Source organism: Hermetia illucens, chromosome 1 (genome assembly GCF_905115235.1).
Source record: "Hermetia illucens chromosome 1, iHerIll2.2.curated.20191125, whole genome shotgun sequence".
NCBI lineage: Eukaryota > Metazoa > Arthropoda > Insecta > Diptera > Stratiomyidae > Hermetia > Hermetia illucens.
In genome coordinates, this window is record NC_051849.1 from 135,966,980 (window position 1) to 135,992,971 (window position 25,992).

The 25,992-nt window shown below is 38.8% G+C and overlaps 1 protein-coding gene and 1 long non-coding RNA gene across 8 annotated transcripts in view; both read left to right on the forward strand.

Moving 5' to 3' along the window:
• Positions 1-15,244, forward strand: part of LOC119654665 (insulin receptor substrate 1-like) — a 120,408-nt gene extending 105,164 nt beyond the window's left edge. For 4 of the 7 annotated variants that reach the window (XM_038060161.1, XM_038060178.1, XM_038060169.1 and 1 more), the window contains exon 10: positions 9,944-15,244. In XM_038060161.1, the coding sequence (XP_037916089.1) occupies positions 9,944-12,314 (2,371 nt within the window). In that variant the 3' untranslated portion in view covers positions 12,315-15,244. The remainder of the gene's footprint in view (positions 1-9,943) is intronic. The other 3 variants (XM_038060195.1, XM_038060203.1, XM_038060212.1) reach the window with 3 other exon arrangements.
• A 5,513-nt stretch (positions 15,245-20,757) lies between these two features.
• Positions 20,758-25,796, forward strand: LOC119661740. Its single transcript, XR_005250614.1, has 2 exons — positions 20,758-24,589; positions 24,653-25,796. It is a non-coding gene; the product is annotated as an uncharacterized LOC119661740 (long non-coding RNA).
• Positions 25,797-25,992: the final 196 nt, after the last annotated feature.

Below are 25,992 nucleotides of genomic sequence, written 5' to 3' on the forward strand. Positions count from 1 at the left end.
CGTGGTGGAAACTATCCAGTTCTCCTTTAGCTTCCGCTTTGCGCCATTCGCACCAACTGTCCTCGCCTGCTGGACAATTTTGATGCTGAGGATTTTCGTCTGTAGAACATTTATGGAAAAAAGTTGCCCAAATTTCTTGCTTTATTCCTTCTATTGAATTTGCGTGTCGACGAATAGCTAGCCCACAAAATGTAGTGAGGTCCAGCCCCTTTTCCACCAATGCCTTTGTGATTCTTCCTTGCATTTCTAAGCCGCGTTCCCATTCTTTTCTCAACATGTCCTACGCATTCCTTCTTTACTACTAAGTATATTTTATTATTTGCAGAAATTTCCAGAAATACCGGAGAAAACTCCAGCAAAATCCAATATGCAATATACAAAACTTGTCGTAATTGGAACATCCATGTTCATGCTTGCTAAAAGTTTCTTTGCTGATGTTGATGCGAAGTCCTTTTTTTTCTCTGATAAGTATCGATTCCCATGAAATACTCGTTTTTTAGTGCGAGCATGACGTTGAACGGTAAAGCGATCTCCCTTCGTACGATCCATTTAAAAAAATCACTGAACACACAAACAGCACAATACTTACAACAAAATATAACTGAGTATAGCTTGAAAGCCTTTCAGTGCTCACTCTAGACTGGATTATCCTTTTTATTCCAAATAGCAAATAAGTTTAGACAATTGATTGGTTTTCCTTTTTTTTATATTTTTTTCATTTTTTTTTTTTTTGTTTTCATTTTAAAATCATTTATTTGAAAACCAATGACTTACATTAAATACATAGCGTTTGTTTCTTATTACTAGCCTAAATGTAGCTTATGTGTCATAATTAAATATTAAAAAAAACGGGTGGCTATTACAATGTTTGGCCTGCCCGACCTTCTCTGACATTACTTTTTACGGTGTATTTACTTTACACATAGATCTTGACAATTCATGATTAAAAAAACTGGACATATATTTGAAAAAACTGCGCCTGCACCTAGAGCGCGAGAAGGCTTATTTACTTACTTATTCTAACTTAATCTAATCTAATAAATAATACTTAAATCTAATTCTTATAACTAATGTTTTTATAGCGCTCACAATTTCGCGCTTAACCTCTGTGCACCCCTACCAGGCAAGGAGTGTCGAAGAGAGAGAGACAATGGCGGGTTTGAATGCAGAGCTTACAATTTGGCAAGGCCTTAAGAATGTGGCTAATGGGGTGGAGTTACCCTCCAGATAAAATTGCCTCATGAGTGGATTGGAGTGATTCTCCGTTCTTTCGAAGAATCTTTCCAACAGGTTGAGAGCGAACTCTCGAAGAGGTTTAATTTTGCTCGCCTGTACACTTCGGCGTTGCGGCCGCACTTCTTGGTTTTCCAATTTTACGACAAGCCGACGCAGTGTCTCAAAATTTTGCGCTCGAAGGACTCGCACTTCTTCATAGCTTTGGTCGAGCAAGAGATCCATGTAGGGGCTCCGTAGCAAAGAATCGGTCTTATGAGGACTTTGTATAGGGTTAGTTTAGATTTAGTGCAAAGTCCTACTCTTTTACGAAGAATAGAGTAGATTTTACTTAGTGCACCGCGTGCTCTGCTGAGAGCAAGATTAAGGTGGGGGTCGAATCGTAGGTGTTCATGAAATAGTATTCCCAGGTATTTTATTTGTTGTGAACTGTTTACTACGATATTTCCGATGCGTAGCTTTAAGCGTTTAGCTTTTCTGCGGATAGATCTAGATCCCAAGTATCTGGATTTTCTCCGAAAAGTAGTAACCTGTGTTTTAGTCTCGTTGATTTTTATCCCCCAGGTCTAGTAGTACTTGCAGAGATCTGTTAAGTATTTTTCTATAGCATTAGCTGCCTTACCGGGTCGGAGGCTCGACGGGAAGATAAGCGTGTCGTCAGCGAACTGTAATAGTTCTGTGCCGCTCTCTGGGATTGGAGCGTCGGTCGTGAAAATGTTGTAGAGTGTAGGTCCTGAAATGGATCCCTGCGGTACTCCAGAAGTGACCGGTAGGAGATCGGAATAATCATTTCTCACGCTGACGTAAAAATGCCTATCTTCGAAGAAACCGGGATAGGGAAATCAAGGCTGATTAATTTGAAGATAAGTCCGTTGACCCACACGGAATCAAATGCTTTTTCGAGGTGTAATGCACACACTACTGTGGGCTTGTCATTGATGTTAAGTCTGCTACTCACTGAATCGTGAAGGTAGCTTAGTGCGTGTTGGGTCCCGTGCTTTGTCCGGAACTCGAATTGATGGTTCGGAATAATGTTTTTCCGATCGCAATGTTGGACTGTGTGTCCGGATAGCTGAGTGGTTAGAGCGCAAGGCTGTCGTACGGAAGGTCAGGGTTCAAATCTCACTGGTGGCAGTGGAATTTGTATCGTGATTTGACGTCGGACACCAGTCGACTCAGCTGTGAATGAGTACCTGAGTCAAATCAGGGTAATAATCTCGGGCGAGCGCAATGCTAACCACATTGCCTCCTAGTGTACCGTTACGGTCTTGAATGAAGTGCTCTACAACACTTCAAGGCCCTGATCCAACATGGATTGTTGCGCCAACGATTATTAATGTTGGACTAATCCCACTGTCCATACTTTTTCGAAGAGCTTGCTCAAGTTGGAGAAGAGAGAGACGGGCCTGAAGTTTTGTGGTTCGTGGGAGCCGCCTTTTTTTTAATGGCGATTATCTTTGCTACTTTCCAAGTAGTTGGAAAGTACCCATTATTGATGCAGTTGTTGAAGATTGCAAGAACGAATTTCATTGATGCCCTAGGGAGGTTTTTGATAACAGTGTTTGCTATGTCATCTGGTCCAGTTGATTTTTTTCCGTTAAGGCTTTTAGTGCTGGCTGCGAGCTGTGATAAGCTCAAAAAGGTTTTTGGGTCATTTGGTTTGCAGGATGGGTTAAAGGTGGAGAAGGTAGTTAATTTGAGTGAATGCTCATGAAGAAAGTCTTTGATAGTCGTGTCTACAATCGAACTGACGGCTCGGTTGTTACTAGGTGAAGGAGAGTTTAGTTGATTTAGGAAAGACTCCGCGAGTATTTGAGCTTTCCTAGCGTCACTGCCGATGTTTTCATTGTTCTTGGTAAGAACGAAGTTTTTGGATCTGTTGTGGCCTGTCAGCCTATTTATATGTACAAACATATTAGATCCGGGTTTTACATCTGCTAGCTTGCGAGTGAGTTCCTTGCTACGGAATTGTTCCACCATTTGACGGATTAATGTACTAAGGCAGTTAATCCGCGAAATTAACACTTTATATTCCGTGTTAGTTCTGTTGCCATTTTTGTGGAAGTTTCGTTTGAGATTTCTGCACCAGATTTGTCTGACTTTCAGGTGTTTCATTATCTCGTGCGGCAGTTTATTGAATTGAATCTCATCAATTTTGAGGAGCTTTGTGTTTCTGCGTGTAGCAGAGTTGATGGCATCAGTAGCCAAGATGATGGCCTCATCGATTTCTTTGTCCGTTAGGTTTTGCGAGACAGTGATTTTTTTCAGGTTTAGCTGTGCTGCTAATTCTGCCCTGAATTTATCCCAGTTAGTATGGGCGAATGATCTTATTGTGCTGGGTACTCGCTTTTCCAGTTGAGAGTTTAGGGAAAGTATCAGTTCAACTGCGAAGTGATCGGACATCCCTGGTAAAGTTTTGCACGTTAACACCTGCAGTGTGAGAGTGGCGTCTCCGGACATTAGAAAATAGTCAAGTATTGACTGACTTGCATACCTTGTGGGTGTGTCTGGCAAGATCATCTCAAGCTGGTTTAATGGACTTTGATTATGGATCCATTTTTCGAGGGCAACCCCATTTCGGTTTTTTGCCAAATCGCCCCAGGAAGTGTGCCGTGAGTCAAAGTCCCCACCGCTTAAGATTTGTAAATCTTAGCCCAGTTGTTCAGAGGGTTAGGTCGTTAGTTTTAACTAAGGCCGCTGCCGCGGAACAGGTCTGCAGGTTTTTGATAGAGACTTCCTCAAATGCATAGTCTTTTCTGACTAAAAGGGCGGAACCGCTGTTGGTGTCGTCCCGGATAATGTTATATCCGGTAAAATTAACGTTGTGCCTACTTTTTAAATGTGTCTCTGAAACACAGAAGAAGTCTGCTTTCAGGGAATCGAGCAACTCTTGTGCGGTGGCACGTTGGGCGTGTGAGACCAAGGACGCGGAGTTAAATGTGACGACTTTTAACTCCATAAACTCATCAAAAGTTGGATAGCGGCTAATTGTCACTGTTCATTTGTTTGGGCCGAAGCGAGAGTTTCGACCAAGTTTTGGAAGGCCAATTTGTTGCCTTGAGGGATTTGAGGGGCTGTAGTTCTAGAAATAGTGTTCCTAATTGTTTGGGTAAGAGGAGTTTGGGGGGCTGCAGCTCTAGGGAGAGTATTCCTAGCTGCTTGAGCGTAAGCAACGCCCGGTTTGGCCAAGCTTTGTGACATCTGAGTCACCGCGTGTTTGGCTTTCATGGTCTCGGCATTTTTTTTCGCCCTGCCAGCTTCCCTTCTGGCAACCATGTCCTTGTATGCCGGGCATCCGCGGTAGTTAGCGGGGTGTCCCGACTGGCCGCAATTGCAGCAAGTTGGTTTGTCTGCGGTGGAATTTGAGCATTCCCCTCGCACATGGGTTTTCGTGCACCTCACGCACCGGTGTACGATGGAGCAATTGATGGCTATATGCCCGAAGTTTTGGCAGTTGTAGCACTTCTTGAATCGGCTTGACTTTCTCAAGCGAAATTTTCTGATGAAGGATATATTTCACCTTCGTTTAGATCTTGTTCTGGCTCGAAAGTAGCCATGAACAACCCCGATTGCGATTTGAACGGAAGCGCCGGGTTCAGGCTGTGGGCCAGTTTGTCGGCTCGCGTGACTAGATTTGAAACGCTTTTCAACTTTAGGTGCGGATACTCTTCGTTGAGTTCGCGCATTATGTCAGCCGGGTCAGTCTCTCTATGAAGATCACGGATGACCAAGGACTGAGTCCTAAAGCCGGAGGGGTACTGGTCGTGGCATGCAATCCCTTTTCCTTAATAAGGTTGAAGATCGCTGCATGATCCTCAAGACTTTGAGCAAAAATGAGGGTCTTATCGGCCCTCGTATTTTTTAGGGTTGCTTTTAACCCTTTCTCTTTCCCTTAACCCTTTCTCTTTTAATATCCTCAAGAATTGAGGAACATTAATTTTATACCCAGTGATGGGCGGAATTTTTGCCTTTTTTGGGCGGGTAGCCTGGGGGGAGGGTGCCTGAGGGTTTGCCGGAGGGGCATTAACTATACTTACACTCACCTTTTCTTTGTTTCTTTTTTTCCTCCGCTGGACGAAGTTGAAGTCGTCGCCTTCCTCTTCTTGTATGACGACGCACATCTCTCCATCTTGATGATGTTGTTGATCCTCCTGTTGTTGCTTCTTCAGTTGTTGCTCGTGTTGTTGTTGTTCATGTTGATGTTGCCGTTGTTTACGATGATGTTGTCGTTGCTGCTGCTCCGACGTTGCGATTGGCATCCTCCCTTCGAGAGATGCCAAGCGATCCTCTAGCCGCTTTATAATTTTTAGCTGAAAGTCCAGCTGATTCTTGTTCAGCTCTGCTCTTAATGACCGTTCGCTTCGAGAGCTCACTTCATTTATATATAAGTTAAGTTATATAAGTTAACGATATATGCAATAAAAAAAAAAATTCAACAAGTTTTTAGATGGGAAAAATATTTAATAGCTCTATCTTGCAGTTGTTCAGTTACAAATAAATGAATTTGTCAATATGGCAAGTGATTACTAGAAAAGGCATATTAACTTATGAGTACCACACCTAACCTACCTAATTACCCTTACCCGAGACATAGCAGCCACAGCTGAAAGCTGTTCTTGTTCATGAAACGTTTTACTATAATTTATAACAGCAAGCAAAAAAGTTCCGGTCTTGGCCTGCCTTAATAAGGAACTCCAGACATCTCGGTTTTGCGCCGAGGTCCACCAATTCGTTAAGCAGGGTCTGCCTCTTCTCCTTTTTCTACCATAGATATTGCCCTTATAGACTTTCCGGGCTAGATCATCCTCATCCATATGGATTAAGTGACCCGCCCACCGTAACCTATTGAGCCGGATTTTATCCACAACCGGACGGTCATGGTATCGCTCATAGATTTCGTCATTGTGTAGGAATCGTCCATCCTCATGTAGGAGGCCAAACATTTTTCGGAAGATTCTTCTCTCGAACGCGGCCAAGAGTTCGCAATTTTTCTTGCTAAGAACCCAAGTTTCCGAGGAATACATGAGGACTGGCAAGATCATAGTCTTGTACAGTAAGAGCTTTGACCCTATGGTGAGACGTTTCGAGCGGAATAGTTTTTGTAAGCTGAAATAGGCTCTTTTGGCTGACAACAACCTCGCGCGGATTCCTTCATCGTAGCTGTTATCGGTTGTAATTTTCGACCCTAGATAGGAGAAATTATCAACGGTCTCAAAGTTGTATTCTTCTATCCTTATTCTTGCTGTTTGACCAGTGTGGTTTGATGTTGTTGGCTGGTTCGTTTTCGGTGCCGACGTTGCCACCATATATTTTGTCTTGCCTTCATTGATGTGCAGCCCAAGATTTCGCGCCAATTGCCGCCTGCTCGATCTGGATGAAGGCAGTTTGTACGTCTCGGATGGTTCTTCCCATGATGTCGATATCGTCAGCATAGGCCACTAGTTGGGTGGACTTGAAGAGGATCGTACCTCTTGCATTTACCTCAGCATCACGGATCACTTTCTCGAGAGCCAAGTTAAAGAGGACGCATGATAGGGCACCCCCTTGTCGTAGTTTCTCTGGAATAGCTCCTAAGAAGAAAACCGTATTCAAGCCGTTAAACACTCACTTTGCAATATTAAGTTAATAATAGTATATTACCATATTTGATGGTGGTGATGGTGAAAGTCAGTGTGCGGTACATAAATTGTTATATAGATTTATGTGCAAAGCTGCATTATTATTTTATATAAATTTATAAAATTATTAAGAAAGTGGCAATTAATACTAATTTCAATCATTATGGAACTGCTGACCATTTGCTCTTCACAGGCTCTTAAACGTTCGTGGAGATTGCTCTGCTGGATTTAAATCTTATGATTTAAAAAGTCATTTTACTTCCGTCAAAAAAGCGGGTAAATTGGCTTCACAACACATAAGTAACGTTTGAACGATGAGATGGCACTGAGGCTTGTGGAGGGATCCAATGATAGTTTCCAAAGTATTTTTACTCTGGGGTGGTGTAACAGATTGTAAAATGTCACTAATATAACGATTTATATCGAGAGCGACGTCCTTTTCAACGAAAATCAAAGGTGTTTTGTCTGTTGCGGCTATACCAGCCTAAACAATGACGCTGGTTAGTTTTTGTGTTTTTGAAATAATACTTCCTTGGCCATTTGCATCTCAAAAGATTCGGATGAATATTTTGTGATTTTGGACATTATAACTTTACTCACTAGTGAAAAGGTTCACGACTGAAAAAAAAACCCGGTTTTAAAAAAAGCACCTTTGTGCCGCCTTAATAATGGTTGACTTATTTCTTTTCGTTTATTGCTTTTACTGTCGAGCTAAAAAGTTACTTTTAATGATTAATGATGTACATTTCCCTCACTGAACTTTCGAGCCATCTTTTCTCGTTGATCGACCCAGTTGCGCTCTATTTCGTTTTCCACTTCCATTACTGTTTTTTATACGAACAGTTCTGTTTTTTGTTTTCTAGTTATCACCACCACATCTACCACAAGCAATTTACATATTTATTTTTGATGCACTTCTTTTAAAGTGATATTTGAAAGTGTTTATTCTTACGATATATACATATGCATATATTTTGATGAAAATATATAAAAATAAACTCACAGCGTTCACGTGTCAACCACACCTGCACGCCGTCGCTCGCTGTATGGCATAACCCGCAATGCAATTGTCGCCCCGTCCTCACTATGTGACCTCTCCACTGCCACGTCCGTCTTCCTATCACATCGCATACCAGTGCCGAGCCTGTGCGCAGACCAAGTTCTCCGTTTAAGATGGTGTCAGGCGAGCGTACTCCGATGATACGATGCAAACAGGTATTGACGAAAGCTTGGAGCTCACTTTCCATGTGTTACTCTAATGTAGAATCATAGAAAGAACAGTAGCACCGAATAATATCAACTTGATCTTGGCGTTGAGATAACTGTATTTCCAGTTGAAACTTGTTTGCACTGATGAAGGGAACAAGTGGTTCCCGAAATATCGGTATTTGCAAGAATAAATACCCACACCAACGAAAAAGAAACAACAAGTTTTATTATTTCAATTAATTAATCGTTGGAAACACCGCATAATTTCACTCTGTATTTCCAGATTTTAGACAGGGCGGCGAGAGCAGATCGGCAGAAGCTACGTTTCGTAGATATACAAATTGACGGCTCCAATGCTCTGCCAATTAATGCAGATAGGAAGAGTGCGATGACCTCTGGTTTTCAGTCCTACTGAAAAATCTGAAAAAAAAGTCGAGAGACTGCCATCATATGGTGCCTAGGCTCCGAAATATCTTCCATATTAATATCTGTTCAAATATAGTTAATAATAATATATTACTATAATTTTTACTAATTGACTGCAAAATCACCCTTAGGTACATCCTAGCATCACGAAATTTTGCAGCATTGTAGACTATAATAAAGAGCAAGATCGCATTACTACTAACAAAGATATAATAGGCCAATTTTGCCGCTTCTGTATCAGTATCATGCGGAAGTAGATATTCTCACATAATGTATACATTAATGAGACAAATGTCCACTGTTTTTGTAAAAAAATACACAAAACCTTTCTAAAATCGATTGACGGTCTGGCAGTCTGTTCATCTGTCCGTCTGTCCTTCACACCTATTATCTCAGAAATGGTTACTCGTATGACATGAAATGTGGTAAAAAGACACGAATTGTAAATCGCATGCAGTTAGTAACATAGTTCCACGTCGAGTTAAAGGGGTATACATTTTCTTCACCGAATATAGTAACGTTGAATATCAAATGAATGGTCTCGATGATTGTTTTCCAAAGTTGGTATCAGATTTGATATGCGATGCAGAAAGGAGTACGGGGCTGGAAAGTGACCATTTCTTTCACGGGGAAATTTTTTTACAAATTATTCAACCAAAGAATCACGAGGCTCTCACTATATAGTCCCGACGCCTGAAAATATCCTCCATGCCGATACTTATTTAAATAAAGTTTATAATAGTACATCATCTTATTTATTATAAGTATGTTTTGTAGAAATTTACTGGAAACCTCCATCTCCTTTCGCAGTAATATGTTTTGTAGAGCATGATACTGGCAAATGTGGCGGAAATCGCACTATTATTAGTAAAGTTACAATAATTCAAACTTGTCTCTTTTATACAAATTTATTGCATTCTCGTCAGTGTCATACAAAAGTGAATAGTTTGACAAACTAAATACATAAACCTTCGATACTATGTATGAATGAGGCTAATTCTAACTCAAATATTCTTATACAGTGGAATCCCGATAGTTCGAATGGTCAAGGAATTGACGATTTGGTACGAAATATGGGGATTACGATTTATCGGAATTGCGAAATAAAGAAAATTAACTCTGGGGATCAGTAGATTTGTACGAATTAACCGGAAATGCGAACAATCGTTGTACGTATTATCGGGATCCCACACTCACACCTGGACTTGTTCACTAGTAACTCTGTAAAATTTATAAAATTTTAAATACCTTGTTCTAAATTTTCCTCGAGGCTCACATTAAGTATATATCTGTATACAGAATAATGAACAAAATTATTGAGAAATTATATTTGAATATTGAACCGAAGAAATTGCAAAATATCAAATACCTAATTTGAATATTTTAATGAATTAATAGAACTCTAACGATATTTCGATTATTGGCTCTAAAAACTGTTGTTCACTATTTCATTTCAGTCCTGCAAACGAGCGACCAATTCGTGCATATTCAGTTGGCAGTCGTCCTGAGCATATCAAACGTAAACTTCGAGTCGAAGCTCCGAACACAGCTGATCAGAATAATTCAAGGGTTCGAGCTTTTTCCGTCGGCTCGCGTGCTACTAAAGTTCCACGATGTGATCTGTATCGCAACGTTCTAGGTCCTAATCCAATATCCTGTCAAGTCAATAATAACAATATCAATAATAACAACAACTTAAGTGACATTTTAGGTGGAAATAATAAAAATAAGAAATCATCCAGTGCACCTATCCTAGTTCATAAAAGTCAGAACTCTGTAGACCGCATGAGCGATTTGATGGAGATAGACTTTTCAAAGAATTCCGAAAATCATAATACCAGTAATATGAATAGTAATAGCCAACATCAAAGCCATAGTCACAGCCAAACAACGACAGCAGCAGCACGATATTCATCTTATCCATTATCAGTTCCTAGTGCCCAGCAAAAGCGAGAGTTCTTTGAAAATTCTCCGAAGGCCAATTCTTCTGGTTATTTAGAAATGAAACCAGGAAGTTTAACGGAGAAGCCTTCACCGACCTCGGGCCATAAATCGATGGATAGTAGCGGTTATTTGGAAATGAGACCAATTGGTGCAACTAGGACATCCAGCCTATCCAGTTCCCCGATTAAAGCGTCAACGAGTGCTCCAAAGTCGATATCAAGTGTAACTGAAGAGGCGAACTATACGAATATGTCGCCTAGCATACCATTTGTAATGCAGAGAATGGACTCTGAAGACTATATGAATATGAGCCCACATGATAAGCACTGGGATATAGATAATTACCCTAGAAAATCAACAAGCACTCCTGACGGTTACATGGAAATGTCATTCAATAAAAATCGAAGTACTGATAGCGAACATTCTGTGAGTAAAGGACCTACGGGCATCAACTTGTTAGGGGAAGTGCGCAACGCTTCTTTACCAATTGACATTGTTTCGAAGGAAAAATCTGGTGGATTGTCTTTTACCGATATCTTCTCAAAATTCGCTCGTAGAAGTGATTCGCACGAGAGCGATGTCGTTGCCCCTATACCGCTTCATCCTAATTCTATTTTCTCATTTAGTCCCGGAAGTCCAGTAAAAGGCTTCGTTCAAAATGATTTTGCACAACGAAAATGTTTTGTAGATGCTACTAGTGGAACGGTTACTTTGTCGGAACAGAAAGGCAACGCAGAATCAGTTCGAAACCCGCAAGTGCCAGCGTTAGATTCCAGTATGGGGCAAAGTGCACGAGCACCGGACAAAGAGAAAATTTTAAATACTGATGTGAACGCCTCTAAAAAGCCTGCTGAGAGTGTGGAGGCCTTGAGTAACGATTATGCAGATATGTCACTAGGTTCTGGCAATCCTAAGAAAAAAGAAAGTGTTGAGGAAATGTCAGTCTCTGATTACGTAAATTATATTCCTCCCACTACAACGGCTGCCCCTAAACCTATTAAAGTTGCGCCTAAACATGACTATGCCATTATGAGTCAGAGAAACTCGACATTTGCAAAGAAATTCGGTCAACAAAATGTTCAAAACAAAAAGCAACTACTGGTGACGATTGCCGGCGATGGCTCAAACTCCTTCACCGGCTTCAAACCTATTTCTTCGAGCACCGACGAATCTTTGAAAAATAGCTTGAAGGGAGTAAGTTCACCTAAGAGTGTAAATCGACAGTTGTCTGACCAGTCTCGGCCTTTCGACGATAACTCTTCAGGCTATGAACTGTTGCAGATGCGTAGCGATAGCTCTCTACAGACAAAAAAGATACTTTCTCGTCCGAATTCCGTTAACAGCGAGAAGATATCGCCGTCTAAAACGATTAATCGACCGAACTCGGCGAACAGTGAGTGTATGCCATCAATTTCGACTTCGTCTTCTACGTCAACGCTGTGCGGTTCGTCATCGTCATCGTCAACATTATGTGGTAGTAAAAGCCAAAGTCCTCTCACTAACTCTCGTCCGCAGTCATTTAGCGATACGGTTGTGGGAGGAGTGACAACATCTCGTCCGGAATCTGTCAGCTCAATAGCGGATCCCGCGATGTCATCGAGGCCTCCATCAGTAAGTTCTGAGCGTGAAATACTCTATGCAACCCTAGATCTGCCGCCATCATCAAACAACTTTATATCATCGCCCACATGTAATGTGGATCGCACTAGTAGCACGAATGTCAGGGGAAATTCGTCGACGTCCGGAGAGTCATCAACTAGTCCCAGTCCTAATGCGAATGGCGGCCAGCAGCAACCGACATTTGGCTACGCCCAAATAGACTTTGATAAATGCGAAAGCCTCAAGTTGGCTATGAATGCCGCGAATAATCAAAAGAATCAATAATGTAATTTAAAAGAGGAACTCTGAGTGGTGTTGTTTAAATGATGAAACGATATTGCTATGGTTTTACTTCTTTTTGTTTTTATTCATGGAAACTGCCAAAACTGAATTATTTATGAACACTAGAAAATCGACAGGAAAATAGCTGCTTTGCGAGAACCTTTACACCAGAGTAATAGAAAAAATAGGAAAATCAAATACTGGTAGGCTTTATGTAAAAGAATCTTAATCTGTTCCCGCTCCTGTTTTAATTTTTTAATTAAGTGCTTCAAAGTGTCTACTTTATTATTATTGTTTCTAATCAAATCAACCAATCAATCAGAGGTAAGGCGAGAAGACATAAGTGCATGATGATGTATGTAGTGCGGTACATAGGATCGGAATGCATGTATTTAGCTATCACCGCGTGCACTGCAGAAAACGTTCAGACGTTCAGAGAGAAATCTTGATGAAAGCAAAATACGAAAGTCTTGTTTCTACTAAGTTATATACATTCTTCCTATTAAATGCAATTATATATTTTTCCTCTTTTTTGTTACTTTTACATTATTGAATTATATGTAAAAATTAAACTAATATCTACCCACTACTACGTTAATACAAGTTATCGCTACTATTATTGTGTATATTGCAATGAAAAAGAAATGATTTTATTATAAATGGAACAAAGTTGCATTTTTTGTTTGTGTGATTGATTATTTTGTAATTACGGACGGGAAGTTTGAGCGTTGATCCAATGAAAGGATGTTTTTTGCTTTGTCCTTAGCAAATACTTGTAGTGTTTGAACTGAACCAGTTATTTTTTGATTGGGATTTGTGGGATGTGTGGGAAGCGTATAACGCCCACTCACCATTTCGTTGGGGGATGTTGATATTGAAAATGAGAAATTTGAAAAAGTGAGAATTGAATGCCTTTTGTTTAGATTTGTTAATATACTTTGTTTCTTTTACATATGTACGCATATGTCGTGTTTATTTTTTTTAATCTGCCCAAATAGGTGATTGGTAAGAATATGTCATGAAAAGAATTGATGCAGGATTCATTTGCGTGTAACTTCTGTTAGATACACGAATTGTTTCAGATAGCAATAGTTCATTTCAATTTATCGTATATTTTTGGTTAGAGTTTTGCTTTTTTTCTAAGTATAATGCAACAAGAAATATATATAAAGCTGTTGTGAATTAACTCTCCCCACGAGCATTCAATATTGTAATCGCATCTAATTCTTATAAAAACTGTTAAAACTAAAAATACAATTGTGCAGTTTCGTATCAATAGACGCGACCTTTTAAGGGGGTTTCCTATGTGCCGCGCGATATTTTATCCCGTTTTTAGAATGTTTTTTGGCAATAAATAAATGTAATCTTTCTATATGTCATTATTGGGATCTTGAATTCTGGTATACAATTTTTAATTGACGAATTTGTTAATCATTTGTATTTGTTTTTTTACGGTCAAAGCGGGTCTTCTAAAAAAAGTGAGTTGCTGGTGGGAAGCACAACTCCATTTGTAGTAAGCTGCAGCCAAAAATTGAAACGCTTTCTTATTCTGTGTACTATTGCCGCTATGGCCCGAACCACAAATAAAAATAAGATATTATTAACGGAAGGAAATAATCGTGGTTCGGGTAAGAACTACATATATTTAAAATATTATGTAAAAATTTGAGCTCGATCGGTTGAACAGAATTTTAGTTGTGCTTGCCACTAGCTTTCATTTTTCGGTTTTGAGAAAAATGCGTTTAAAGTTTTCATTTGGTATGCACCCCAACATGGCTTTTTTATTTTCTATTTGTTGTAACTTGGTAAATGTTTCGAAATTCGATCGGGAATTTCGGCTGCATACTACCAATACATTCTGCTTTCAAAATATACACATATAAAAGAAAAATCGATTTCTGGAAACCGTCGCATAGGAAAACTCCCTTAAAATTCGGTAGGTATTTTCGATAATTGCTTCAAAGATATATCGCATATTCTCCAGTGGTGTTCAACGGATTTTTCGCGAAAATTATAATATTAGGTTAAAGAAAATGACTTCGTATATTTTCATTGCATTCGAATTAATCTTTAGGTTTTGTGTAAAAAAAGTCTTATTAAAATTGGTTTATTGTCTGCCTGTATGTCTGCCACATGCACTACTCCCAACAATGGCTACATCGACTCAAACGAAATTTGGTGGGCATATTAAAATTAAAAGTCTGGCGCATACAGTGAGTGGCGCGCAATTGTGCGGAGTTTAAAAGAGGCTCCCCATATATGCAAAACGAGCTTGAAAAATGGATGGAAAGTTTCGACTGATACTTTCATTAGTAGATTTTAATTTTGATATCGGTGGCGGAATAGGGAAGCAAACAGGCAAAGAGTACAAACTCAAAGTGAAATAGGATTAATTTTTACAAAATTTTCGTTTATATGAAATCTAAGGATCAGAATATATCCCATTCCAATATATACCATATTCAAATAAATTAAATAGTAGTATATTACCAAATTTCTGAAATTGATCAGAAAATCCCATTGAGTTCGTCCTAGGGGTATCAAATTGACTGCAGCATGAAAATTGATATGGTCTATAGTACTGGAAAGTTTCGTGCAAATTCAGCTATTACTAACAAAGTTATAGCAGATTGAAGTTATCAATTTCGTACAAATTTAGTACATCTTAATCGACAGACATGTAATGTTGCCGCTATAATTAACCTGGATCGTATTGATATACTTCCCAGAATGAATCACATAGTTGAATCTTCAGCTATGTGAGATTGTCATGTTAGTTACTACCGTACCCACATAAGAAAACACGCAGCCTTTCATGCAGCTTTCAGTTTCCTGATTTGTTTAATAATAATAATAATCGTAGGCGCAACAATCCATGTTGGATCAGGGCCTTGAAGTGTGTTAGAGTACTTCATTCAAGACCGTAACGGTACACTAGGAGGCAATGTGGTCAGCATTGTACTCGCCCGAGATTATTACCCTGATTTGACTCAGGTACTCATTCATAGCTGAGTCGACTGGTGTCCGACGTCAAATCACGATACAAACTTCACTGCTACCAGTGAGATTTGAACCGCGACCTTCCGTACGACAGCTTTGCGCTCTAACTACTCAGCTATCCAGACATCCTGATTTGTTTATTATTTCAAATTAAAGTATTGTGGATTATGATCGATTCCTTTTCAATCTCACTAGGAACACAGCATCGTCTTCTTGCTCATTAGCAAACGGCTTTGCGGATGCTTCTGCAACTTCAAATCACTTCTACAGTCATTTTTTGCACTTCAATCTTATGGCATCCTCGAATAGAACTTTTTTTCGGGTCCAGAAACAAGCCAACCATTCAAAACAGTTTTGCAATCGATGTTAAGCTCGATCATCAGGTCGCCTCTTTCATATCGAAATTCCCAAAAAGATGTCACTGAAACTACTGCTCTGTTACCCGCGCTAGTAGTTTTCGTAAACATTTTGACCTTTCAGGAAGTGACATTTTAAAATACTGGCAATCGACGAAACCTGACATATAGCGGTATATTATTGACTTGTTTCCGGTGGACCCACGTTATTATTATCTATTGATCAATGTTATGTTGGATAGTTTGTAATAGAGAAACTACTCAAAAGTTTGCTAACTCGACGAGCCACGTTGATATCCAATTGTATGTAATTCGGTAACCCAAGAATTATTTGCCAAATTAACTTAAATTTTCTATCAATTATTCATTTGAAATAATTTTCTGATTCATTCTATTAAAGCTGCCAGAAAATTTAATTTACTTATTTTCCTCCATTCTGGCTGATTATGTTGCAACGGTGTCGTATAAATGTTGTTTTAGAACAGTTCATAATATACATATCTATGTATAAGAGAGCGGGAAAAGAACTGTTGGTGAGGTTTCCTGTTATAAAATATTTATTTTATTACAATTTACAAAAGATTAGAGAAATATGTCTTATTCTTATCCAACTTAATCTTCTTAGACAGCTAGCTTTAGTTTTTTAGTGGGTTTAAAGGTAACAGATTAATGTGAGATTAGTTTTAATTTCTTTTTTGTTACGAGATTAATTCTGTTTCTGCTGAAATTAGGAGTTTATATGATTGTTTAATTTCTGAAATGAAACACTGAAGCTGGTTTTAGGCAGCGCCACAGATCGTCGCTTGTTTTCGTCTTTGCAGGTTTGCAATTGCCCCTTTTATTTCCACCCATTCCCACATTCGACCAGCTTCTTGCATGTGCCACAGTGGCGCCGGTTGCCTTTTGGCAAGTATACTTAGTGTCCCTTAGTTTAGCTTGGCCATCACTGCGTAGACTTCCATCCCCCGGATGTTTCGCTGCATGGCCAGTGAATGGCGACAATCGCACAGCCGAGGCTTATGTGTCCTGCTAAGATGACTCTTTTCGATCCTCATCTACTCGGCACCAGAGAGTCCTGTCCGGAAGTAAGTGGAGGGCATCGAAATCCATTCTGGTACTCCGATGACGGCTTCATTGCCATTGTGAACGATAGGTAGCAATTAGTTATAGATAAATTTTGCTTTTTTAAGCAAGCTTCGGAAAAAGTTGGCGATTTGGTTGGACAATGTTTTTTTCTGTGGCTCGATGTTTAGGCTTTGTTAGGAATACCATTAAAAAGTGGAGCTTTGTTGTCTCCGATCCTTCTACATATTTCCCTCGACTCTTCCTCGATAATCGTTGGCCGTTCTGTTGCTGAAGAGGAAACTGTATGAAATTGATTTGTTTGAGGTGGTGTGGATACGTGCCCTGCGGATTTTAATTCTCGCAAACTTTTCATATGATATTCATATTCAAGCATCCTTCTCGGAAAGTGTATGAGCGGTTACATTGTTGAACTTCTTGAGCTCCGACAAGTATCTCTCCCGAAATTGGCATATAACCTTGTTTGAAGATGATGACCACCTGCGATCATATCCTTCAACACTTTCTTAGCTACCGCCTTTCTTCAGGTCTGCACATTTTCTTTTTAGGGTCCTCTTATTTTCTCAGGCACTGTGACTTTGTGCGTTTTCGAGGCAATTTTTGCCGCTTTGTTTTTTGAATGGGCGTGACTTATATTGCCTGACTCACTTTTTCGTTTATATTGTTATGATTCTTTTGTCCTGCACCTTACAATCCTGTTGTTTTTTTCATAACCCTCCCCTCCACAAAGTTCTAGTGCGGCCGTCACGTGGGTGATTAGGTGTCAGAATTGTCTCTTTCCAGTTACCTCCCGTTACTTGCCTGAGGGATGCACTTTGAATAGTGGGGGTTGCTTCTTGTGACTGCAAATATCGAACTTTTGTTGACTAGGCACATAGACGGAATTAGTTCTATCCTCTCCCGCACGTTTATAACATTTGATATAGTTAAGATTTTCAATAATGAGGCGCTGTGAGCATTGGCTATCGACGAATGGGAGCTCATGCTCATCCTAAAAAAGCCATTGTTCTGCATTGCCAAAGCACTCCACCGTGCATTTCTCACTCATCTTTTCCATACGAGCTTTTTCTTTCCGCACGAAGGTACGTAAGGCATAGTGTCGTTCCTAGTACACTTTCTGGTTGAAATTGCAATATCAGCCTTCTATATTTCAATCTAAATGTTAGCTTTAAGATCGATAATTTGCCGAACGTTATGATATCCTAAATACAGTTTCTCAGTTTAAGAGATTTTTTTGCTTTACTATGTGTTAGGTTATGAAAGCAGTGCAGCAAGATATTTTGATTTTTAATTGGTCTCTTTTAATACCATTACTAGAAGTATTATTGGGTATGTGGATAATTTTTTTCGGTTTGGCCAAAAAAAGCCAAACTTTAAAAATAAAAATATTTCAATTGTTAATCTAATACAGTTTTCTTTGTCTATTAAAAAAAAAATATCCCCATTGGAAATAGGCAGGAGACATTTCGACATTCATTGCGTTTGATAGATGTTGCAGAATGGCGAAGCGCTATCAATCAGCAGCGCAACTCCAAATTTCTTTAAGTCCTGGGGTCAGTACGGTTCATAGTTCGCCTTCTAACTTGCTTTGTTAACTATCAGTATGTTAGGCTTTTCGTGATTACCTTGCGATCAGTCAAAACTTGCTGGTCCTAATGCATGCAGTAAGCAGAACTATGTAGTATTATTTCTGGCTCATATAAAACACCGTACATATGTATTTCCATGACCAGCTCAGATTTGCAAGTAGAGTTGCTTATAAATTGCGTTACACCTGTCTGAGAGATGTAACTTTAGGTCAGTTTCAAAAGTGGTGTACGCAAACATTTTGAAGAATTTTTAAATATTTATAGAAATGTAAAATGTAAATGTGGAGATCAGTGATATAACATATATCCGGAATGCGGTTTATGGTGACTTCTGCAAAAGAGGCGGTTTCGAGACTTTTAACCAAGTTCCATTCAAATATCAGCTAAACCATCAGTCCAAATGTTTCTATTATACTAAGCAGATCTCTAAGATTGCATTAGTTTGATGTCAATTATATTAACACGTAGGCCCTATTTAATTTATTGCGAAGCCATATTTGTCCTCCAAATTCCCTTATTATTAAACGTTCCGACATCTGTGAATTGATATTTGGGCAGATTTTAATATTTTTTCAAGGATTTCAAGTTTATTTTCTATTAGTAGACTTTACTTACCATCATCTGTGTTTTTATACGAAAAAGTTTCATCAAAAACAAGTTACACTGGCGATCCCCAGTGAAAGGCAGACTATTTTAAAATACTTGTATTACTAATTTTTGTTTTTGTTCTACATAATGCAGGAAATAATTGGTGATCATATAAAACGTTTATGTAAAAATATTGCGCTAATATAATAAAGTAAGATTTGTATCATAAACTTATAACCAACACAGGATAAATATATATTTGATAAAAAGCAGCAGCAGGAAGATTAATGGCACTCCCGAAGACCTAATGAAGGAAATTCAATATTATAGAACAGTAATTTCAAAAATTATTGTCAATAATGTCCTTGTACAAAACGCATACTGTATTGGTTTACATACGACACGATTTAAACGAGTGCACCTATAAGAAAAGTTTAAAAAGTATTTTTCTATTGAGTATTCAGAGTAAAGAGAAGATCGCACTAACTTATACTGTAGAAGGTTAAACGTATACATGTTTTGCTTACGAAAAACAAAAAAAAATATTTAAAATTAAGAAAAGTATATATATTTTTTTCATCCTCAGACGTAAACGCATATAGCTCGCAAGCTCTAAATAGCCATTTAAGTTACAGATTTATGATCTTAAAATGGTCGCAAGGAATACATAAGATGATGAGTCGCAAATACACTTAAGACGGCGAATTGTAAAAAATAGACTTAATGTAATAATCTAATGGATGTGTTTAGCAGTAGATAGCGAAATATACAGATTGAAAGAAGACAAAAGCAAACACATGTAATGGATAGAAATTAACTGAAAATTGACCATTCTACGAAGAGGTTTAGGCTTGGTGAGATGGCCCCGATTCTAGGGTGGACTTATGCAATCGTAATTCTATTCATAATGATTTATAAAGTACGATTTCATATTATATGCAACAGTGAAGGGGACACAACCATTTACTGTTTCTTCAATTTGAATTGATGCTTAAAAGAGTTAAGAATTTGAAAGTCCATAAATATTAGATGTCAGTAATCCTTTGTCTAAGCTTCAACTGTTGCTAATCAGATTTTGTTACAGATGATGTTGCGGATTAATCGCAGTCTCAGCTCAGATCATCACTATTATTTTTTGTTATCACACTTCAAGGTGAGCCTTGATCATCTTTAGTGGTCATCGTTTCTCATTTTCCAATTCTCCAGTTAGTAGAACTTGGGTCTTAGGGACAACATTCAAGTCGCCCGAAATTGCATCATTAATCCGATTCCGCACCCTAGAACTATGAAATCCCACACGTACAGTAAGTGACGTAAATTTACTTGGAGTTTGAAGGAGGTGTAAATTTTTTTTACACCAAATATAGTCATGAAAGGTCTCTTTTAGTACTTTCCGAAGCTGATCTTAGTTTTGACGTTTGTTGCAAAGGTGGGGAGTGCGGGGGGTCAAAATTGATCATTTCTTTAACGGACCCATTCTCAGAAACTGCCCAACCGAAAAATCTGAAATCAGGAGGTTCCGGCTATATGGTGCTTAAGCTCCGAAATACCTTCCATACCGATATCCCTTCAGATCTCTGTTTAGTTTTGATGGAATTTCTGCTGCTCCTTGTTCTTCTCCTAGGATAGTCCGGTTGGTCCAGCAAGATGTTCGTAGAGCCTCTGGCGGTCAGTGGTGCTCTATTTGCCCCGTTGCACACCGGTTCGATGGAAATTCTGTTCATTTCATTGTTAGCAGGAGGTACTTGACAATCTTTGTGGTACCTGGTTTGATATTATGCCACATTTACGATGCGCATAATGAGATGTTACTAAACACATTGTACTTAATTTAAGCTGGCTTTGAGGATTAAGTATATGGCAGGTCCTACATCATATTACGATGTGCATCGCATGGCGTAGAAACTGGCAATTTTCTAACTTTTAGAGTAAGTGACGTTTGCGTTTGGTGACGTGACCTCAACAGCCAATTAAAATAAGGCGGTAAAGTGTTTATTGTATGGCGGGACACAGAATTGAAAAAAAAAGCTTTTGATAGAACTTGTTAATAGCCGTTGTGATGAACGATAAGTTGGGATGTTTCTGTATTCCTTACATTTTTTGGAATATTGTAACCAATTAACGATTTATTTTATCTATCTTCTGTTTCAATTTCAAAATGCATAATTTTTTAGACAAAATTCATTATAATAGCATCGACCTTGCGGTTCTTCGTTTAAAATTTAGGAAGCGAACCGCGTTCGTTACAATTTCACAAAATTTTTTAACGGGTGGGGCAAAAAGACATAAGAAAATTCTATATCGAGCAGATAAGATACCGAAAACGATTTTATTTACTCGGCGAGCCCTGCTTAACCGATAACTGAACACGTACTTTTCAAATGGAATATTTCTCCTACTGTACTGTTTCATAATTTTCCTTCGACGCGCCCCCATAAAGTACGCAGGCAAGTAAATATGTAATTTTGGTATCGTTGTCTATCTCTATTTTCCATAAACTATAATTTGAAGCAAAGAAATACTAACTGCCATTCTATGTTTTCGAATAAGAGGAACCTTGCTTCAACTGTGGCTCGTTGTTTCTCGATAATTCCGGTTGTTAGATTGTGCGGGTTTAACATTACTCTTCGTTGAAATGTGCAAGGTATGGTAGATAGTTCTGTATTTCTTAAAAGAGCCTCTGCTGTGCCCAGAATTAGAATATAACCGTATAATACAAGCACTTCTCCCTTTATTGTAGAATAAGTAATCAGTCTTGTTGGCTATGCGACTTATAGAAAGTACTGGCAGTGCCTTTTCTGGATAGGTTTCTTATTCGTGTGAAAAGATAGTGTGAAGTGATAAGGGTATATGAAGTAGAAGAATTTCCGTATCCCTCACACCATCATGAGTGCTGTTTCTTCAATTTTTGGGTATCGTTGTTAGGATTATTGTGCAGCCGACGCGAAATATCGGTCTTTTTTGTCCGTTTGCATCACTCTCAGATCTGTCTTGTTTGCATACGGTAGTCAAAAGCAGTAGAAGTGCTGGATTGTATGGCTCAATACTTGTTCGAAATTAGGGTGTTTTTGAAGCTCTTATAGGTTTTGTGAAGATACATTTGAGCGATTGAAGTGGAATCGTTTTTCTTCATTTGTACCAAAGCTTTGGACAATGATTCGGAGCAGGCTTTCGAAGTTTTGATTTGGAGGCAGTACACGATTGAACAATTTTAGAACCATGGACAGCCGTTTAAAAGTGATTTACATTCATTTGTGTCATATTCCCAAGATGTTTCTTATGTTGCCGTACATTGCGTGTGTCGACCGCACGAGTTCGTACGGGGGATGTTTAGCACCTCAATATTTAGATGACAGAAGATATCTACCTCTTGGGTTGGTTGCAAATTTGCTCGACCTTGGGGATCGGATGCTCATTGATTAATAAGGAGACACTGGGTGCAGACTTACCGTTTCGAAAGATGCGCTTACCGAGTTGGTTGGGCACCGCCCTTTCGATCTCGTTTTTACGGTCTTTATGCTGTTCCATTACTATAGGCTTATTACTAGTAAGTATGCTGATAATGCACCTGAAGCAGTTTCATTGTAAACCAAATAAAAGAAAAAAAAAATAATACCCCACAAAAGAATGAAGGACGGAGGACAAATGTGTAGTTGCCACGACGACATGCGTGCCTGACGCCGATTCAGAGTAATTGGCCTTGGAACAGACAGACGTCTCGTCTGGTTTCAAATGATGAACAGTCTAATTTTTCCGTAGTTCCGCTGAAGATATTTCCAACAAGGCTTTGACGAAGCGATGACGTGAAGTTTTTTTCTTGGATCAGTGAGCAGGTCGTTGAAGTTGATGTCCAGGTAAAGTGGACAATCCATTGAGATCATCTTCTATGACATAAAAGATTTAGATTCTATATTGTTCCCCCGAAAAGTAACCTTATTATTCTGTTAAGGGAAAGTCGCACCGCGTCCTTGGAGAACTATTCTGCCCAAAGTAACCTTAACCGGCAGTCGTCCCAGGCAACGGACCATGTGGCATATATAATTTTGACGATTTTTTTGTCAAATTTGCAGAGTTTGGCTTGGATTTAATCAATCGCAATATTTTCTAGCTTACTATTGTGTCGAGGGCATTTCAAAGAAGAAACCGCCGGTCTGTATGCTGATCAACCAGCTGTTTACTTTTCCACCGCTGATAATTCCGCTGGTGTAGTGTGAATTTTCGACTGGTATTGAAACTAGTAGATGTTCTCAGCAGGTTTTCAAGTGACTTGATAGTGCGTTGTTGGTTTTCCGGTAATTAGTAAACTATGTAAGTCTTGATTCAATATCTGCATTGTTGGTTGTGTAAGAGATACTGGCAAAAATATATTCGAACGCTACAGTCATTGTAGGTGTTACTAAGTGCTCTGTCATGTTGGGCTATTTCGAGATTCTTCTAGGTGGGTTCTTAGTTGTTAGTTATCGATGGTGTATTGTAGTGTATGGGTTGCTTTAGGCACCGTTGGTACTTTGAGCTATACAAATTCTTCCTTCTTCAGGGCCTTCACCTTCAAGCAGCACTTACTGTACTTGAGAGCATCTCATGATTTTTTAGAGAGAAGTGGTCCATGATCTAGGAAGTCCGTAGACTGCAGGGGCGTCAAGGAATATAATTGTTTTGCAGAGAGACTATATGTAACTTTGCGGAATATTATACGGTTGACAACCGTGATTAAATCTTCCCTCCATCTCTAAAACTTGAGCTTCGGTTGGTCGAGAGTCTCCATCCTGGATGAACGCGATGTGGTCAATATCATTGGTTGTATGTTATCAGCCAGTTGAAATCGAACTGACCTTAATGCCCGCTCTATGCTCGAACAGTGCGCGGCCGATGAATCTACAGAAAATGGGTGGCTGAATTAATTCCCTTGGGTAGAAATTCACTGCGATCTTTTTCTTTCTTTTATTCATTATAATTCGAAATTATTATTATTGCAGTAGTTCCTGCCATTTAGCCCTTTTGTCGCGGCGCACGCTACTCTCCATTCCCAAGAGTTTGCCACGCTCGAAGCGGCGCTAAGAGTATTCAGTTTACTATGCTCGTGTTCTGGACGCAATACGCAGGTATGATCTCATTCGAAGTCGATGTTAGCGCCTCTGTTGTTTCACACATTTATCATTTCCAAGTAATATTCTGTCTGATCCTGGTGTCCAGGATATGAGGGCACGTCTTATGGATGCTATAAGTATTAATTTAACACCAGATTGACGTTTACAACCGGCCAGTCTGCCGGAGTACATCTTTACTTGCTGAGCCGTGATGCCTCGGTGAGGATTTTGATAGTTTGGAACTCTCAACTTGTTCATGTTTTTGCTGTCTTAACCTCGCTTCTGTGTTGAAAATTTATAGAATGAAGTATTCCAGAAACATTGAAAAATCATAGAATAATAATTAGGAAATTAACCTGTTGCGCTTGCAATTTTGATTTTGTTCATAATGCCTTTGTAGAGTATATTAAGAGATTATGGCTCTAGGAATATTCATCATAATGGTTAGAGGTGTGACAACCGATGTCCGATGGGGCCCTATTGAAGTGTAAAGTGCCCCGGTTCTCGCCGTTTAGTTGAACAATATTAAAAAAATTTCGACATTGTTGACATTGGACAATCAAAACAGAATCTGCGTAAGTCAGGCTCGGGAATGTAGGAGCCTTTTGGACACTCACGTCAAATAAAAAGCTGCATAGATTTTGGCATTTTACAGGTTTCCGAATTGGTCATCCTCCATCCAAAAACATTTTATGAAGGATGTTTCTTTTGCATGCAGCTAAGAGTTCGCGAATTCCGGCCGGAAAATACAAGAAGTGGCAACAACTGGTCTTGTTTAATAAAGTTTTGATTCTACAGAGAGACGTTTTGGGAATTGTTAGACAATCATAGATCCGCAATCAAAATCGAAATCTCTCTTGATCTTTTGTCATAACTTAGCCGAGGTGTGACTTTGGATTTGCTCCTTTCCGCGTTGTATCTGTGCCCATACGTCGGTTGCATAAGGCAATCTTAACTTCACTTGATATTGTCACAGTGCAAATTTTATCGGTTATCATCGATGTTGTGACAATACAAGATCTATCTGTTGTAATTCCCAAATTGCATATCAGGCAGGACAGTTCCATAAAAAGTTCACATTTATTCTTTTCTCTGAAGCGGAAATTCAATTGAAATGTCGAGCACAAATGATAAGTGTCCCCGGAAAAAAAAGTTCAATGCAAGTATTGCTTTCGGCTCGAATTTTGATGTTCCTTGCTGCACTAAATATATATTATTTCGATATCGAAGCAAATGTTTTAGCTTTGAATTGTACAATTCAGAAGAATTTTCTTATCAGTGGCAAAGCCTTGGACATATGTTAGCAGAAATTGATTGTTATGTTTCGAAAAAAAGTGTCACGTGTTCCTTCTAAGTTCATTCAAACAACCTAATATAGAGTGTAAGATTAAAACCAGTAACTAGGAATAGTTGGATGGATAAGAAGGAATGTAAAGTAGTAATACCTTTTGTAGTGGAAAATTGTCAAGTTATATAGACTAATTTAGCGATTTCAGTTAAATTCAATTTAACGGACAAAAATGTTCAATTACTTAGCCAAATTTTGTTGTCGCTTTTGCTGATCACGGCGGATGAAACTAAAATTTCGTTTAAATCAAATTATTGATAAGTTTATTCCAAAATATGTTAGAAAATGGACAGTTAGAGACAATTACACATAGTGGAAATGTAAAAGAAAAGTCGAGTGCACCTAAGTAATTAGGCAAGTAAGAGTAGTAAAGTTAGAGTTGAATAAGATTAAATTAATGTGAGTTGTAAAGAAATAAATCCATTCGTTCCGTATCACTGTTGTTCATTCATTTTTATGGGAGAACGCAAATTTCTGTTTATAAGATCTGTACATATCTATAATTATGCATGCGACTGTCGATTTCACCAAAGGCAACTTTGATATAACTAGTTTGCAATTTATAAGGTATACAATTATGATATGACGACGGTAAATATTATGAAAGTATAAAATGCATTTATAAATACA